General features: G+C 40.8%; 2 protein-coding genes across 5 annotated transcripts; one reads left to right on the forward strand and one right to left on the reverse strand.

Annotated features, from left to right (window-relative positions):
* Positions 1–1,887: 1,887 nt before the first annotated feature.
* syce2 (synaptonemal complex central element protein 2) lies at positions 1,888–4,475 on the forward strand. 3 transcript variants are annotated; one of them, XM_030056928.1, is made up of 5 exons: positions 1,888–2,132; positions 2,643–2,732; positions 2,909–3,003; positions 3,433–3,661; positions 3,866–4,475. In XM_030056928.1, the coding sequence occupies exons 2-5, from the start codon at positions 2,646–2,648 to the stop codon at positions 4,058–4,060; spliced, it is 606 nt and encodes a 201-aa protein (XP_029912788.1). In that variant the 5' UTR covers positions 1,888–2,132; positions 2,643–2,645; the 3' UTR covers positions 4,061–4,475. The 3 variants fall into 3 exon arrangements, with proteins under 3 accessions (XP_029912788.1, XP_029912787.1, XP_029912789.1); XM_030056927.1 differs by having other exon boundaries at positions 1,888–2,100; XM_030056929.1 differs by having other exon boundaries at positions 1,888–2,100; positions 2,665–2,732.
* Positions 4,476–5,614: 1,139 nt separating this feature from the next.
* On the reverse strand, positions 5,615–14,421 carry gcdhb (glutaryl-CoA dehydrogenase b). Of its 2 annotated transcripts, none has more exons than XM_030058796.1 (12): positions 14,335–14,421; positions 13,681–13,794; positions 12,928–12,960; positions 12,667–12,807; positions 12,455–12,517; positions 11,863–12,033; positions 11,464–11,593; positions 8,668–8,884; positions 8,332–8,435; positions 7,783–7,908; positions 7,251–7,411; positions 5,615–6,483 (listed from the first exon to the last, which is right to left on the reverse strand). In XM_030058796.1, exons 2-12 carry the CDS (start codon positions 13,781–13,783, stop codon positions 6,410–6,412), a joined length of 1,323 nt encoding a protein of 440 aa, XP_029914656.1. In that variant the 5' UTR covers positions 13,784–13,794; positions 14,335–14,421; the 3' UTR covers positions 5,615–6,409. The 2 variants fall into 2 exon arrangements, with proteins under 2 accessions (XP_029914656.1, XP_029914657.1); XM_030058797.1 differs by having other exon boundaries at positions 13,681–13,786; positions 14,322–14,401.
* Positions 14,422–15,684: the final 1,263 nt, after the last annotated feature.

Consider the following 15,684-nt stretch of genomic DNA (forward strand, 5'->3'; position numbering starts at 1 on the left):
CTCCTAATTAACTGAGTATTAGAGTGCCATGGCTGCTGTTTGTGTCTGGATGTGTCAGAGAGAGAGAGAGAGAGAGAGAGAGAGAGGGAGAGAGAGAGCGAGAGAGCGAGAGAGAGAGAGAGAGAGAGAGAGAGAGAGAGAGAGAGAGAGAGAGAGAGAGAGAGAGAGAGAGAAACCAAGGGACAAGGTGGGCGGGAGGGCTTTCTGTCCAGAATTCAGTTCATTTCATACAAGGGAAGCATCATCCCAGCCACCATCACCCCATAAAGACAAGACCAAACACACAGACCATCCCATCAACTCATTTGGGACACAATTAGTCACAGCGAGTCAGATCTACACATGGACAAAACAAGAAAAGCTATTGGTCAAAAAAAAAAAAAAAAAAAACAGAAAAGCAATTTCCTTATGTAAGACCATGTAGAACACGCCTGGGCATCATGTACAACGTGGGATTTGCTGGCTCTTTAAATCCCCCCACTTCAAAGCGGCGGTGGCAGACATGCAATGAGGCTGGAGAGGATGGAGGTCTTTATCCATCCAGTGGCCTGCCCACCCCCATATCCCTCATGCCCTGATGGATTTAAAACTGTTAGACAACCCCCAGAGATTATCTGCTCAGCGTTGAGGACATTTTGAGGGGTTCAGTGTTCTTTTACTGTCAGGAAGGTGGACTGACTGGAGCAGAGAGGGAGGGAGAGAGAGGAAGGGGGAAAAAGGGAACGGATGTGTACTTTTATGCATATTTACATTGAAACAAGATGACCTGATTGTGTGTGTGTGTGTGTGTGTGTGTGTGTGTGTGTGTGTGTGTGTGTGTGTGAGTGTGTGTGTGTGAGTGTGAGTGTGTTTGTGTGGAGCTCAAGTAGACATAGATATGCACTGTTTTTCATGCATGCTGTTTTGCAATGACGTATGTGCATTTTCCTGTGGCTTATTTATGCACCTGATCCCATTTTAACTGGAATACTACGCAATATGACTTTGCATGATACATGAACATTTTATGTTCATGTATACATATATATATATATATATATATATATATATATATATATATGTATATATATCTGACTGGCTGTCTGCAGCTTCCACCTTAAATTAATTCTTTATCATACTTTGATTAAATCTCAAAATTCAAGGAACAATGAGGTTGCTCAGCTGAGGGCCCGATATAGTTATAATTTGATGCTATACAAATAAAACTGAATTCAACTGTATTGAATATATCTGGGCTCTGTCAGGACTTATCGCTGTGCATGGATGGCCCTGGCAAAGACCATGTCTGCACTGTTTTTGATGGAGTTATTGTAATACAACACCACACTTGTCCCTGACACTGCGACAAAGTCAGTATAAGCTGATAACAGCACTGACAGAGATCAGAAATGTCATATGAGCCCATATAACCTGGTTTTGCACTGACTGACACTGGCAGTGCTCTGTGCTCCTGTTGCCCAAAACAAACCCTGTGCAAACCAGCCTGGTGGTGGATTTTTCCTCAGTAGCAGCAGGTAAAGTTATACTCTCTCACTCTCTCTCTCTCTTGCACACACACACACACACACACACACACACACACACACACACACACACACACACACACACACACACACACACACACACACACACACACAGAGAGAGAGAGAGAGAGAGAGAGAGAGAGAGAGAGAGAGAGAGAGAGAGAGAGAGAGAGAGAGAGAGAGAGAGAGAGAGAGAGAGATTTGTGACTTTCTTTCATATCATTCAGTTAGTGAGGTAGTCCCACTCTGGCTTTAACTTTGAAATGGCCAGACATTCATTTCGGAGCCACCACACACTACATGCAAATGCGTTTTCCTCCTTTAAATCAGGGGTGCTCTAAGTCTTCTCCGCAGCAGCTGCAAACAGCGAACTGCGTGTTTAGATGAGCACAGCGGGCCTACTTCTCTGAACAGCCGCATCCTGTTACAGTAAGGTCCAGCTGGCCTAAACCTAACCCTAACCCTAACTTTAACTCATAAACAAAAACAAAATAAATTAAAAATTTAAACAAACCAACAAACCGCGGGGTAGCGGAGCGCTACAGGCAGCAGCCGGACCCTTCCTCTTTCCTGATCGGTAACTACGCCACTGAACCAGTGAAAGACAATGTATTTAATACATCATTAATGATAATAATTTATGATAGTTATTAAATAAGCAGTCTATGAACAGGTTAACTGAGGTTAAAGTGTCTTAGTTACAAACTGTTCAAACTCTGTTAGCCTAACTGCTCATGACGAAGATAACTACCTGGCCTCAGTCACTACCGTTAAACCAAGCTAACAGTGCTAGCTAGCTAAAGTCAGACTGACGCTTAAGCCTTTGTTTTAGCTAGTAGGTAGCTTTGAAGAATTTATTTGAAAAATATAGGCTATTTAACGTTATTTCATTGAAAACGTTTACAGGTAAAGATTGGAAATGAAGCCAACGGTTAAAGATTTCATTTTTTATTTTATTTTTCCCCTTGGCGCAGTAGAAAAGTTTATTACGAAGCACACGGAGTTCTTCTCGCTTCTTTTTACTCTGATTTATTTGTAACGTTTGGATTTTTCCAGCGAAAAGCCACACTTCAACTAGTGTTGGATAGCTAGTGTGACTGAGCCTCCCCTGTTTTGTAGACCATGGCACTGTGTTTCCCAGGGAAATCTGCTCCAAGCTGCCAGTCCACCCCCAAACCCGGGCACCACCTGCTGCTCACACCTGCTGAGGTAACACTGGGGATTCAGCCCTGAAAACTGCCGTAATTTCTTTATTAACACGTAGCTTTCATTAGGACTACACTCCTATTCCCCCTAAAATGACTTAAAAGTGTGTATTTCCGGTCCTGCTTTTGGTTTAAGGTGATATAAAACAGAGTAGCTTTGTGTTGTAATTGTGCTCTCAGCGTCCCACCACAGGACAGGATGTCATGAACCAGAGTATCCCAGCCGAGGGCACTCTGACATTTGTGACCCCTGATGACAGCCACAGGCAGCACAGGTGCTCAGTTATGTAATCTCAAAGTATAACATCTAGTCATCTGCCATCTGCTCCATACATTTTGCAGACAAAAACCCATGTGCTCTGTTGCTAAACTGACAAAAGTTCATTTGAATATTTGGTGCGTTTACCGTAGACTTGTCTCTGAGTGTTGCTGGTGTTTTGTGGTTTAGCACATTTTTACACAAGCAGAGACAGTTGATCACTTTTTCTAACCACTTAAATGACTAGGCAAAATATTTTACATGGAATATATGGTGATCTTACATAATGTGTCTGTTTTAGTGTATGTTGATCGCTCAGGGTTGCTAAAGTTGTTCCATCCATAAGGGAAAAGCTAGAAAAAAACACTACAGTTTTTTTCACCAATGCTCTCTAAGGGCAAGGGGTGGGAAAACCTGTTATACTAAATTTCCTCTTCCTTGGAAGTGTGGACTCAAGTGCCTTCCTGAACGTCTCCAGCATCAGTGAGAGAGATAATGTGCCGATGAGTGAGATGCCAGCTGAGGGGGACGCTGAGGCTCAGTGCTCCTCTCCTGTGAGTTCGAGTATTGAGGAAATTGGGAAAAGGGCACAGGACCTGATAGAGAGGATCAACCAGAGCCGGGCTATGGACCAAGAAATCATGGCCGACTTTGAGAGCAAACTGATTAGTAAGGTAATGGTTGGGGTGTTGTGATAAGGCAGTCAGCCTGATGATGACATATGAGTAGGAGGCTATGTTTTCAAACATTAATTAGTTTGTCTGCTTGTTTCAGCAGGATATCTAAAAAAAAAGCCTTCAGCCAGGCAACGATTTCCTCAATTTTAATGGAGATATGGTTAATCTGACTATGAAATATGATTTGTCCACCTCCTCCAGGTGAATGAAGTGTGTCAGCAGGTGAAGGAGCAGATGTTCACCAGCTATGAGGAGCACAGCTGCGGGATGGAGGCCAGTCTGCAGGAGCTGTCAGAGGTGCTAGAGAGGAGCAGTCAGCTGAGCTCGGACCTGCAGGAGGTCAGCCACACACTGTCAGCCATCAACACAGGTCTGCTGCAGACACCAGGGCCATGACAGAGAAACAAAGAGGGCGGATCAATGTTGAGAGTGTTTTGCTGTTGAATTTTTTTCCTTCTATTTCCCTTGTTGTAGCCCGTAGACACCGGATCTGTAACCACCATCATCACGGCACACAACTGTTACATCACAGTTACAACAGTTGCATCAGTTCATGTGGTCTTTGTTGCTTGTGTGTGTGTGTACCCGTAGTTTGCGTTCCAGTGGAATAAGTCATGCTTATTGTTATGTAAAAGGTAGTATCTAATTTCATATCTAAGTGTTATACAGTTGTGATGCAAGATAATACTGGAATATTTACAATAGTCAATGGAATGACAATTATTATTTGTTCTCATTTATCTGTGGCCCTCTTCAGTGTTTTATTTTAACTTATTTTTGAATCATAAGGGCAAACCGACTTAGCTTGTGCACCAACTCAGTGTAGAGAGCTTTTGTTCATTAATAAAGCATTAACACAGCCATCCTTTTTTGTACCTGCTTATTACTATAAAGTGCTGGGTGCGGGCGGGTGGGTGGAAGTCAGGGAAACACCCTGGACAGTTTCCCAGTCCATCACAGGGCTAACACAGAAAAACACACTAATGATAACATTTTATGCGATATTTTTAGTAACTAAAGCCTTGATTCCCATCTACTTTATTGAATACTCGTGATTATGGTAAGAGTTAATATGACTAGCAAAGGTCAAACTACACTAGAGTGAGATGAGGATTTATAGTAAAATCCTCACTAAACCACCAGATGGCAATTGACAAAGCATTGTATTTTGATGAGGAAATAAATGACAACTGGTGTTAGAGAACTGATGTTAAGGATGGTGTGGTAGTGGTTCAGTCTATGATCATGATAAAGAGCAAGCCTGCTTTGATCCTAATTAACATTACAACACAGACTTACTGGAAGACTGACAGCTTTTAGCTTCACATCTAATTTAACAGTGCCAAAATGTTCAATTTTTGAGAATTTTATAAGTTAACTTTTATCACTTTGAAATATTACTCCAACATGACATTGTTATAATTAATCCTTTTGAAAGCACAAGCTGGTGTAACTCAGCTGTTAACCTGTGCAGTGTGTGTGACTTGGAGGAACATTTTGAGTTTCTCACCTTCAGCGTTATAACAATACACAGTTTGGGTCAACATAACTTTCTGACCCCAACTGTGTAAATGTGGGACTGTATAATAGTTCAAATGCCCTGAGGCTGCCAGCATATTTTACCCCATAACCACAATTTTGACAAAACTGCTTCACACTGCAACTCAAACATGCTAAAATGATCTTAAATTGGACCTTAGACACCCCCATACTACTATATTTTAAACCTCTAATGTTCATTAAAAAAAATGAACATTAGATTAAAAAAAATGTTTGCTTTAGACCAGGCTCTCTCACCATTTTCTCCATGTGCTCTCTGCCATCCCAAATTCAGGGAAATTATTCTTAAATCTGTGATGACAACAACTATGGGTATGGTTGCCTAGAAACAAGGTGTGGCTCACCTTACCAACAGGCTAAACTTCCACCATATGTCCCTACAGACAACTGCAGTGTTTAAATAAGTTTTATTTATTAAAAGCGCTGATGAACAATTTTGACCTTTGACACACCATGCAAAATGATGACATCTGATGAATAGAGTCAGTAAAGTGCTAACAGTTTCCACAATTGTGTACTTGAACATAGTAATTGAGGGGTCAGCTGAGTAAGATTACCCTTCACCAATTATGAAATGAAAACGGCAGCATAGTTAGATGAAATATTTAAGAAAAAAAAAAGAGGCTTCACAAGCAAACAAGTTGGGGTATTTAGTTTCTGCTGCTCTCTAATTACAGTAGTGTTGTGTTTACTGTGCTTATGTCAATAACCACAGCACATCAGTAAGCTAATGATTCTACATTTTCAAACCTAACTACAGATCATGACCTCATTCAAAACTGTTTATACTTACTGTCATAAGCGTGAATGACCCTGACATTCTGTTAAATGAATTTAACCTCTGTTCGACTCTAGGAAATTGGAAACTTAAACTACTGCTTCGGTATGGGGACTGAGAGTAGAAAAATAGCCCTCTTTACAGTTGATAAATCTGTTTTTGAATAATTACACTCCACAAGAGTCCACAAGTTCAGTGACAGACTTGTTATTTCTCTCTCAAATATATATTTTACCATCCTAAGAGAGAAAAAAAAAACACTGCCATAATACAGATGACAATCCATCAAAGTGATTTGAAAACTGGCTGTGCCTTATTACAGAGATGACAGGAGACTGATATTTCTGACAGGAGGTTCCTGTTAGCTGGATATCTGCCAGGAACAGGAACACAATATGAGGCCGGATCTATTTGCCCACGGTGAAAGACTGCAATCCGGTGATGGCTCTGCCCAGGATCAAAGCATGGATATCATGGGTACCTGGAAAAGGAGATAACACAGTATGATTCACAAACAGGTCTTAATACTATGTACTACTGTGTAGGTGTGACATTGGTGGGATTAAAATATTCCTACACAATAATATTCAACTAAAAAACAATTTAGTTGAATTAAAGTTATGAAATATATTTTGTTGTAGATCTACCAGCCTTCACCCACTATACTCTGCGCCAGTGTTTCCCATACTTATACTTGGGTGCCCCACCCTGGAATATTAACGGCTGCCTGAATATAATTCATCCCATTCATGGTTTCCCATTAATATAAACTATATAATATAAAACATAAACTCCGTTGATGAGTGCTTGTTTCTGCCCCTTAGGTCCGCCAGTGGAAATACACCAGTATAAGATGGTGCAGCAATGAGCACTTGTCTGCCTTGGCGCACTGGTAATACTTTAGAACACGAGCTGCTTAAAAACAGACCTGTACAAGCCACATAAAAGTGAAGTTTTATACTATATTACAAGTGTTTTCTGACACAGAACAGAGTAGGGTATGAGGATGTAGGATATGTTTTCAGTTTGGCAAATTTCGATCAAGACACCATGCCACCAAGCACTTATTCCCGGAGATTTCTTATACAGCTACTAGTTGGTGCTAAGTCACAAACTATAAAGCACCAGACCAGTGTGTATTTTTTTTTTTATCTTATATTGAAAATAAATCATAAAAACTCTGTCCCTTCTTCTTCAGTGTCTGTACACACACCGAGTTTCAACATGCCCAGACTGACTCATTCCCACCTTCGTAAGTGTTGACAGCTTCCAGGTTCATGACATGACGGATGATGTGGTACTCATCAGCAATTCCGTTTCCTCCCAGCATGTCTCTGGCCTGCCTGGCGATGTCCAGGGCTTTTCCACAGCTGTTCCTCTTCAGCATGGAGATCATTTCTGGGGCTGCTCTGTTGAGAAACACAAGTGTGGCAAATGAGAAAAACAATGCTCAGTTACAGGTCTATCAAATTGTGATACTTTGGTTGATGTACGTTCTCACTGCATGTGCTCTGAATATGCATGATCACAGAGTTGCTGGAAATTCTTACAAAAAGATTTTGAAGTAGACTTAGTAATTTTTTAACATTTGTATGACACTTGTTGAGCACCAAGGCTTGAACCTGAGCCTTCCTACTGAGGGTTGGTCTCTCTTCCTCTCTACACCACCATGTTGCACTAAAGTATTTTGATGTAGCTGCACACAACTAGATAACAGTGCTTAATTTTATCTCATGGACATAGCTAATACATTTCATTTAGGAATTCCTGCTCTATTTACTTCTTCTCATCGATGAGTCTTCCCAGTTGCAGACAGGACTGTAGCCCAATGGTGATCTCTGTCAGCATGTCAGCCATTTTCTTCTGCATCAGCTGATTCCTGGCCAGTGGCACACCAAACTGGATTCTGGGTTAGAAGACACCAAAATAACTTTATTTTCAAGTTCATCATCAAATACTTCATTCCACTACAACAAAAGTTGTACTTGTAACATTAGAAAAAAATCATATAGTATAACCAGAATTGTGTACTTTCTGGTTAACAAATTTTAATTTCAGTAAATTAAGATTTGTGACATGTAATTGTGATGTAATGCATTGAGGAAAATCTTGAGCCACTAAATTATCTGAGCCTACTAGCATGTCAGGTGTCAATATTATTTAAAAGTTTTAAAAAGTTTTGTCCAGACAGACTACATTCAATTTCATTTTATCCTTACCATGAGAATGACATTACTAAGATACTGAATACACAGGAATGACTCAGCTGGTGTCATAACATTAGCACAGACATGATCTAAAGGCCATTCCACAGTCCCTGTCTTCTCACCTGTCTAGTGTGTACTGACGAGCAGCGTGGAAACAGAACTCTGCAGCACCCAGAGCGCCCCATGCGATACCGTACCGGGCGTTGTTCAAGCAGCCAAAAGGACCCTGGAACCCAGGAAGGCAGGGGCAAAAGCAATTGATTCTGTGTGCAGTATATATTCCACAGTATTTAATTCTGTCTAGCACATACACGTGACCATATAGATGATTGTGACTGCATTCTACTTTGTGTAGAACAGATGACTCAGATTTTATGGTAAGTTAAGTTTGACAGTGACTTGAGCATCCTTCCAAACACAAAGCTACTTCTACGGTGTTCACAGTCCACTACACTCACCCCTAGGCCTGTTGCTTTAGGCAGCAGGTTCTCCTCAGGAACCTCCACCTCATCCATGAGGATCATACCAGTGGCAGACGCCCTCAGGGAGAACTTTCCCTCAATCTTAGGTGTGGAGAGACCCTTCATGCCACGCTCCAGGATGAAGCCACGAACTTTCCCATCCTCACATTTGGCCCAGACTACAGCAATATCCGCTACTGGAGAATTGGTAATCCTGAAGGTTAAACAGTAAAAAAAGAATCAACTGAGAATGCAATGGAAAGCCTGTCTACTTACACCAAAAATAAGGACTATGTCAAAAAACTATCACAACACAGCGTGCTGAGCCTGCATTTACTTGTGCATGTTAAACATCTTATGTTCTCAGACTTAACAGAATAAGCAGCTGAAATGTGCATACTCAGTGTCACTCTTCCATGATGGCAGAGATCCAATTCACAAGCTGATTAAAGAGACAAAACTTCAGTCCCTAAAAAAAATCCATCCCTAATGGCAACAAACACCCTAGGCAAATGACATGTCAAGTGCTTTATATTTTAATTGTGAAGAGCTCCACCCTGTGGACAGCTATGGCTTAGCCTTAACACTTACCCTGCGTTCCAAATCGCATACTTATACTTTTTACTTTTAGTATGTACTGCAGCTGCCCTTACAAAGTATGTAGTTTAGTATGAAATATGCATGCATATGCATACTATTGGGACACACTACATACATCATCCCTGAAGTCCGGCCCTCTCGCTTACTTCGAGATTTAACAAGTTATTGCTAGGCAAATTTGAATGTTGTTGTCAAAATGCCACTGCTGTTTCATACTGCGCTGTCCTCTGTCATATTTATTATCTTCTGTCTTCCTGTCGCTTCTGCTGTCACTGAGCGAGTTTTGTGCTATATGTGTGTTTTGTTGTCGTCCGTATGTGGGCATGGCTTGTACACGCAGCTCAGTCAGTGCAACGTAACGTCCGCTGCACAAAGGATTGTGGGTCAGAATGGCCAGAGCAGCATGCTGAAATCCATACTGCGAAATCTGACCGGATATAGTAGAACATCCTGGTACTCTTGGCATACTGCATCTGACATACTATGTATTGGGACACACTAAATCTTTTTTTACCCTACTAAATAGTATGATAGTATGAGTATTGGAACGCAGGGTCTGTCTAAACAATGTCATGGTGAGCACTGTGGTGTCCTGGGAAATAACAACATCTTTGAACTTAAAAATATAGAGGCAGCTGAAAAGCCCAATGATTTATTTTATGACATACATAAAAAAGTTATACAAAAGCAAGGTAAGTAAATAAAAAAAGGGTTTCTCTATGGTTGTGATGTACCCTGCAATCCCATCTACTTTAAAACCGATTTCAGTCACGTGTGAACAGTAACAATCAAGGAGAGTCAATAACAAGCTTGCCAGTTAACTGGTGATGAGTGCAACCATTTCACCTCTACTCTAGTTAACAATGCACTTCCTCAACAATTACAGCCCTGGTGGCACTTGACTATCAGCAGAAACTCTCACTGTTACTCCTCCCTATCTGACAGGCCACACTGTTCCCATGAATTTGTTTACATTCTTGACACCTCTAAACCCTGCTCTTAAATAGCCCTCCTGAGATAAAAGTACTCTGAGCCCACACACACTTCTTGCATAATAAATGTCTTGATTCATAATGTTTCAAGTCCTTTCCCAAATGTCAAGCCTCCAAATGTTAAGTCAGGTGTTAAAACTATGTTCAAAGTCAAAGACATCTTTTTATGATGCCAGAGGACCAAATCAGAGGTGGATTAAAGAGACAAGTCAATCCCTGAAAATCAGCTCTTAAAGGTCATGAATATAGACTCTAGGCAAATGACAAAGTCTCATGTAGTTTGATATTAAACTGTGAGGAGCTCCACCAAGTGGACAACTAAGGCTTAGCCTAAACAATGGCATGGTGTAAACAAGTTGTGCGGTGTCCTAGGAAACAACACAATCCTTGACCTTGAAGATAGAGACGCTACTCGAATTCAAAATATATTTTATGGCAAAAAAAACAACAAAACCTTTCTAAAAGAAAGGTAATTAAATAAAAAGGTTTTGTTTGTGGTTGTCATGTGCGCTTCCAAAAATAAGCTTGATGAGTACCTGGTGACAAATATAACCATTTCCCCTTCGGTCAGTTTTACAACTGTGGTTGTTAAACTGACTAAACACTTACAACCACAGTGGCACTTGATGTAACTATCAACAGAAACTCTCTCTGTTAATCTGCTGCATCTAACAGGTCACACTCTTCCCATGAATTTGTTTACATTCTTGACACCCCTCGACCCTGCTCAAACATAGCCCTGAAATAAAAGTGGTCTGAGCGCATACACATTTCTTCTCTTGCAGTAACGCATGAGAAATACCTTGATTCATACTGTTTTAGGTTTCAAGCTTTGAAAAATGTATTATTATGTATTACAAAACAATATACATAAAATGTATTATTATGAAAACTGTATTATTAAATCTGTCATCAAAGTCTGGAGTGTATTTGCAATACAAACCACTTGGTATATATAGGGAGCTATTACACTGGTATCAAAGGATATTTCCCACTGAGTCCCTTCTCCCAGGTCTCTATTGCTTTCGAACAATGTTATGCACAACTTGATACTGTCCTGGTGCACAAACTAGAGTAAATTTTGAATTTCAAAACAGTTTTTCCTCCATTGAGAGGCTTTTCAATGAGGCCTTTCACAGAAACCATTTCTGTTATCATTAATTATACCCACTACTTCAAGAATTCAACTCAGTCTGCTTACCAGGTCTTTGAGCCAGTGAGAGTGTAGGTGCGACTGGATGGATTGTACTTGGCTCTTGTTTCCATGCCGCCGGGGTCACTACCGTGGTTCGGCTCCGTCAAGCCAAAGCAGCCCAGAATCTCCCCACGAGCTGGGAGTGACACGGGATTAAGAGGGGGGTCAGAACATTGGACAAATCAGGCAATGTTTCACAGAGATGTCAGTCACTGCTAATTAGGTTTATAAAGTTTGAGTATTAGTGCCCAACAACATCCTGACCCAAGACCTCTACTTAAATAATTACTCCATGCTCACTTTTTATTAATCAAGTGTAAGGAACTGAGGTCACCAAAATGGTTTATTATCACTGTTTACATTCATGGTAAATTTCATGTATACTACTAATCTGTTTCTCCTTACCCAGCCTGGGAAGGTATTTCTGTTTCTGCTCCTCTGTGCCGTATGCATTGATGGGGTGCATGACCAGTGAGGACTGCACACTCATGACAGATCGGTAGCCACTGTCCACTCTCTCTACTTCTCTTGCAATCAAGCCATAGGCCACATAGCTTGTCCCAGCACAGCCATAACCTTTATATCAGAACAAGAGAGACAAGTCCAAAGTGTCAGCAAAAGCAGAGAGTAAATTGGTCATACAGTAAAACACTATAGCCTCATGTTTTAATGGTTTTAGCAAGGTATACACAAATATTCCTCAAAAGCAAACAACCCTCTTGCCAATGGTGTGCTGATGACCAAAGTCCATCACACAGTGTTACATAATTCTAGACAAGTTTGGTTGTTTCATAAGAGACTTATGTTTAAACTTTATAGCCTACAATAACATGGCACAATAAACCCAGATCTGTAGTGTATCTTGTTTAGCTCATCAAAAGGATACGAAAGGAGGTGGTATTGCCACTGTAACATACATGTAATGACCACTGAGCAGTGCACTTGTTAAAACAAAAGGACATGGCTGTAAATGGGGTTGAGTTTGAATAAGCCTGACCTTTGATGGTTGGGCCCAAGACACCCAGCTCACCCATCTCTGACACAATCTCTCTGTGGAACACTGAAAGAAAATGGCAAAACAAGCTGTCAGATGCATTAAAAGTTCAACTGCTGACAGTTCATAGACTCTATAAAACTGATCGCAGACTCAAGTGAGGAATTAAATCATGTGTGTAGGGGGGTGAATATGAGAATCTAACTCTGACATACCTTCATTTCTGTTTGCCATCAGAATGCGGGGCATGAGTTTCTCCTGGCAGTAGGTCCGGAAGGAGTCTCTGATCATGACCTCTTCCTCAGTCAGCTGACCCTCCAATTCCAGGGCATCACGCCAGTTGAACTGGACCTTGGCTGTCACACAGTTAGATAGAAAACCGTCAACCCATAGTTCACAGTATGTTTCAGTCTGTACTTCAATTTCAGAATGTCAGACTGTAGTTTTGAACATTAGCAGCCTATTTCAACACCTACGTGCTTTGGACTTCTGCTCAGTCTTCTCTGCATCTGTGGAAATACAACACAGATAATGGCCAGTTATTACAGAACTTGCCAGTATTGCCTAATTGCCTAAAATTGCAATTTCTAGCAATAACTTGTTAAAATTGAATATGAATGGCACATTACTAAAACCCTGACAAAAATCTAAAATTGCTAAAAATAAAATACCGATGTCATTTAAAGTTAAAGCCGATTTACAACTGTCTAGTTCTACTTCTTCACATTTCCCCCAATTGTTTTGCAATGCATCTGTAATTAAACTTTATGGTGTCATATAAACTGAAGTTAGTTAACTGCAATCTGGGTTGACAAACACAGTCTTCCATTTCTCCCCTTTGAATGTCAGATGCTTGACAGTCAGCACAATGTAAGGCAATGCACTCACTGATGTGTAAAACGTCAACTTGGGCCCAATGAGAGAAAATTAAAACAGAAACTGTGACAACACCAAATTCATATTTCATACTTCATATTTACTGTGATAGATTATCTAGCTCAGACAATTTTCTGTTGAGTCTGTGGAGGCAGTTTTCCATATTGCACAATAATGTATGCCAGCAAATGCAGCAATTTAGACATCACTAGATACAATTAGCACAAATTAAAAATCCAGCACTTAAAAAAAAAAATGCACATGCCATTACTAAATTCTCTTCTGCCCAAAACCAGTTGTTAGTTATAGTTAGACAAGGTTGTATGTGATGGCTGCCATGTAATGGTAATTACCAAGTCTAGCAGGTGCTGCAGTTCCCTGTGCTCTGGAGGCTGAGATGATGGCACATCTCTGAGGGTTGACCAGCAGACGGCATGCAGCACTTCTCAATGCCATGACGAAAAATACTGTAGAAGATGAATAGAAAATAGGAAAACATTAATTTAGTAAGTCATCTCAAAGTAATCTAACCAAAAGACAGGAGCAACCTAACACTGAAGCATATACAAATTGAATAACTGGATAAATGTGATGACAACAACTGCTCACTTCCACACTCATTCACAATTACAACTATCTAACTAAACAGCTAACGTAAGAGTTACTATAAAAAGTAAGTCCTGTTGCAGTGGCTTCACTTTCAATGCACTGCTTTGTTGCGCTGTTCGCTGTCATTGACGCAACCTGTCAGGAAGGAATACCTTTGAGAGATGAACCAACTGGTGCTGGTTTAATGGCATGCTAAGCTACCTAGCTGTTACCTATGTTGAGTTATGTAGCTTCAAGTATGTTACGGTAGTTAGAATACTCCAATTAGCTCACATTAGCTGGTAACTTGAGTATGAAAAAAGATAATGTCCGAACGACCATAACGGCACTGTATGAGCACTGTCTTTTTGAAAATACTGGAAATATGTTAATAAGTGTTGCTTAAAGGAAATATTTACCTGTGCTTGACCGTATTATTAGTCCGTGTCCTAGCTTCACTTCTGTGCCTCTCAGGTTGACAGGGAGCAAACGTCAAAACAGGCACCACGTCATGACGTACACCGAGCCAAAATGGCTGCGAGCTGTCGCCATGTTGAGTGTGCCACCGCCGCTTAACTATGCGTCTGTAATGAAATTTTGGTCGTCTGACGAAACTTTTAAAAAGAAACTATTTTGTTTGGGTTAAGAGAGTGCTCATTCTCATGGCACTAGATACAGTTGCTATGGGGAAGTCTTTATTTATGTCCCTCCATCATCACTAAAGATGGCCGCCGGTGGAAACCGCTTCAGCTAACTTGAGGCTGGCAACCAAAGAAGCGCTTCTGATTGGTTCATTAGCAGGGGCGTGAAGTTCAGTGAGTGTTTGTGGTTCGTGTTTCATTCTCCATGCAGGACCCCTGGGACTGAACCCCAAATCTGGGCCAGCCTGCCCAGACAATGGGCCAGTCTGTCATCCCAGAGAGTCCTGCTTTCCTCCTCCAGTTGTCCTGTCTGCATCATGACGCAGCCTGTAAATTATACAGATTTATCACCGGATCTGTTATTATTGTGGGGCTAACAAAGAAAACATTTTTATGGGATGATCAAGGTTGACCTTTCTACCCCAAAATATCCAAATGCCTTTTCTACTGTTATCATTTTTCTATCATGGTAAGCATGGCATACCGGCACCAGCAGAGTGCGGCATTCAATAACATTTTTGTTAAGTCATTATAACCAGGTGTAGGACAGGAATCAACACACTTGCGACACTGCACAATTTAAAACTCTTGATAGCCCAATTTTGTTCTCTGAATTAATAAACTGAATACGTTTATAATTAATGAGGATGTTCAAGGCTACGGGCTGCAGGCTGGTGAGAACAGTCTGTCAACAAGACAGTGGGGAGGCTTGCATCTCTCTCCAAGCCGGTGCCACGCAGAGCTTTGTGGTCTTGATGGAGCTTTGTGGTCTCAGCTGTTTTGTCCTGTATTGTATTGCGTCTTATTCCACCACTCACCCTGGATGCCAAATGCTATTTGATCAGTGTACAACTTCCATGCCGTTTCGGCAGGCTATAAATAAGTCTTCGAGTCTTTTTTTTTTTTTTTATTGAAGCAAAATTTCTTGAGACAGACACACATGGATAATGAGGATGAAAGTAAATAATACTTTAAAAAAAAAAAAAAAACACAGAAAAACAAACAAATAAGCAATCCCTACTAGTCCCCACCCACAACCCTGCTATGCTGGAAATCTCTCCCTCGTTCACTGTTGAAGAATAAAGAAAATAATATACAACCAAGTAAGGCATGAAGTTCTTCTATATA

This window comes from Myripristis murdjan, chromosome 8, assembly GCF_902150065.1.
Source record: "Myripristis murdjan chromosome 8, fMyrMur1.1, whole genome shotgun sequence".
NCBI lineage: Eukaryota > Metazoa > Chordata > Actinopteri > Holocentriformes > Holocentridae > Myripristis > Myripristis murdjan.

Bases quoted from the DNA above. Each gene is read 5' to 3' on its own strand.
- gcdhb (XM_030058796.1), bottom strand. From the start codon at position 13,783: ATGGCATTGAGAAGTGCTGCATGCCGTCTGCTGGTCAACCCTCAGAGA. The intron at 12,518-12,666 runs GTATGTCAGAGT...ATTTTCTTTCAG, and splicing joins GATGGCAAACAGAAATGAAG to TGTTCCACAGAGAGATTGTG. The intron at 7,412-7,782 runs GTAAATAGAGCA...GTTTCTCAACAG, and splicing joins AGACTCATCGATGAGAAGAA to AGCAGCCCCAGAAATGATCT.
- syce2 (XM_030056928.1), top strand. From the start codon at position 2,646: ATGGCACTGTGTTTCCCAGGGAAATCTGCTCCAAGCTGCCAGTCCACC. The intron at 2,733-2,908 runs GTAACACTGGGG...TTGTGCTCTCAG, and splicing joins TGCTGCTCACACCTGCTGAG to CGTCCCACCACAGGACAGGA. The intron at 3,662-3,865 runs GTAATGGTTGGG...CACCTCCTCCAG, and splicing joins AGAGCAAACTGATTAGTAAG to GTGAATGAAGTGTGTCAGCA.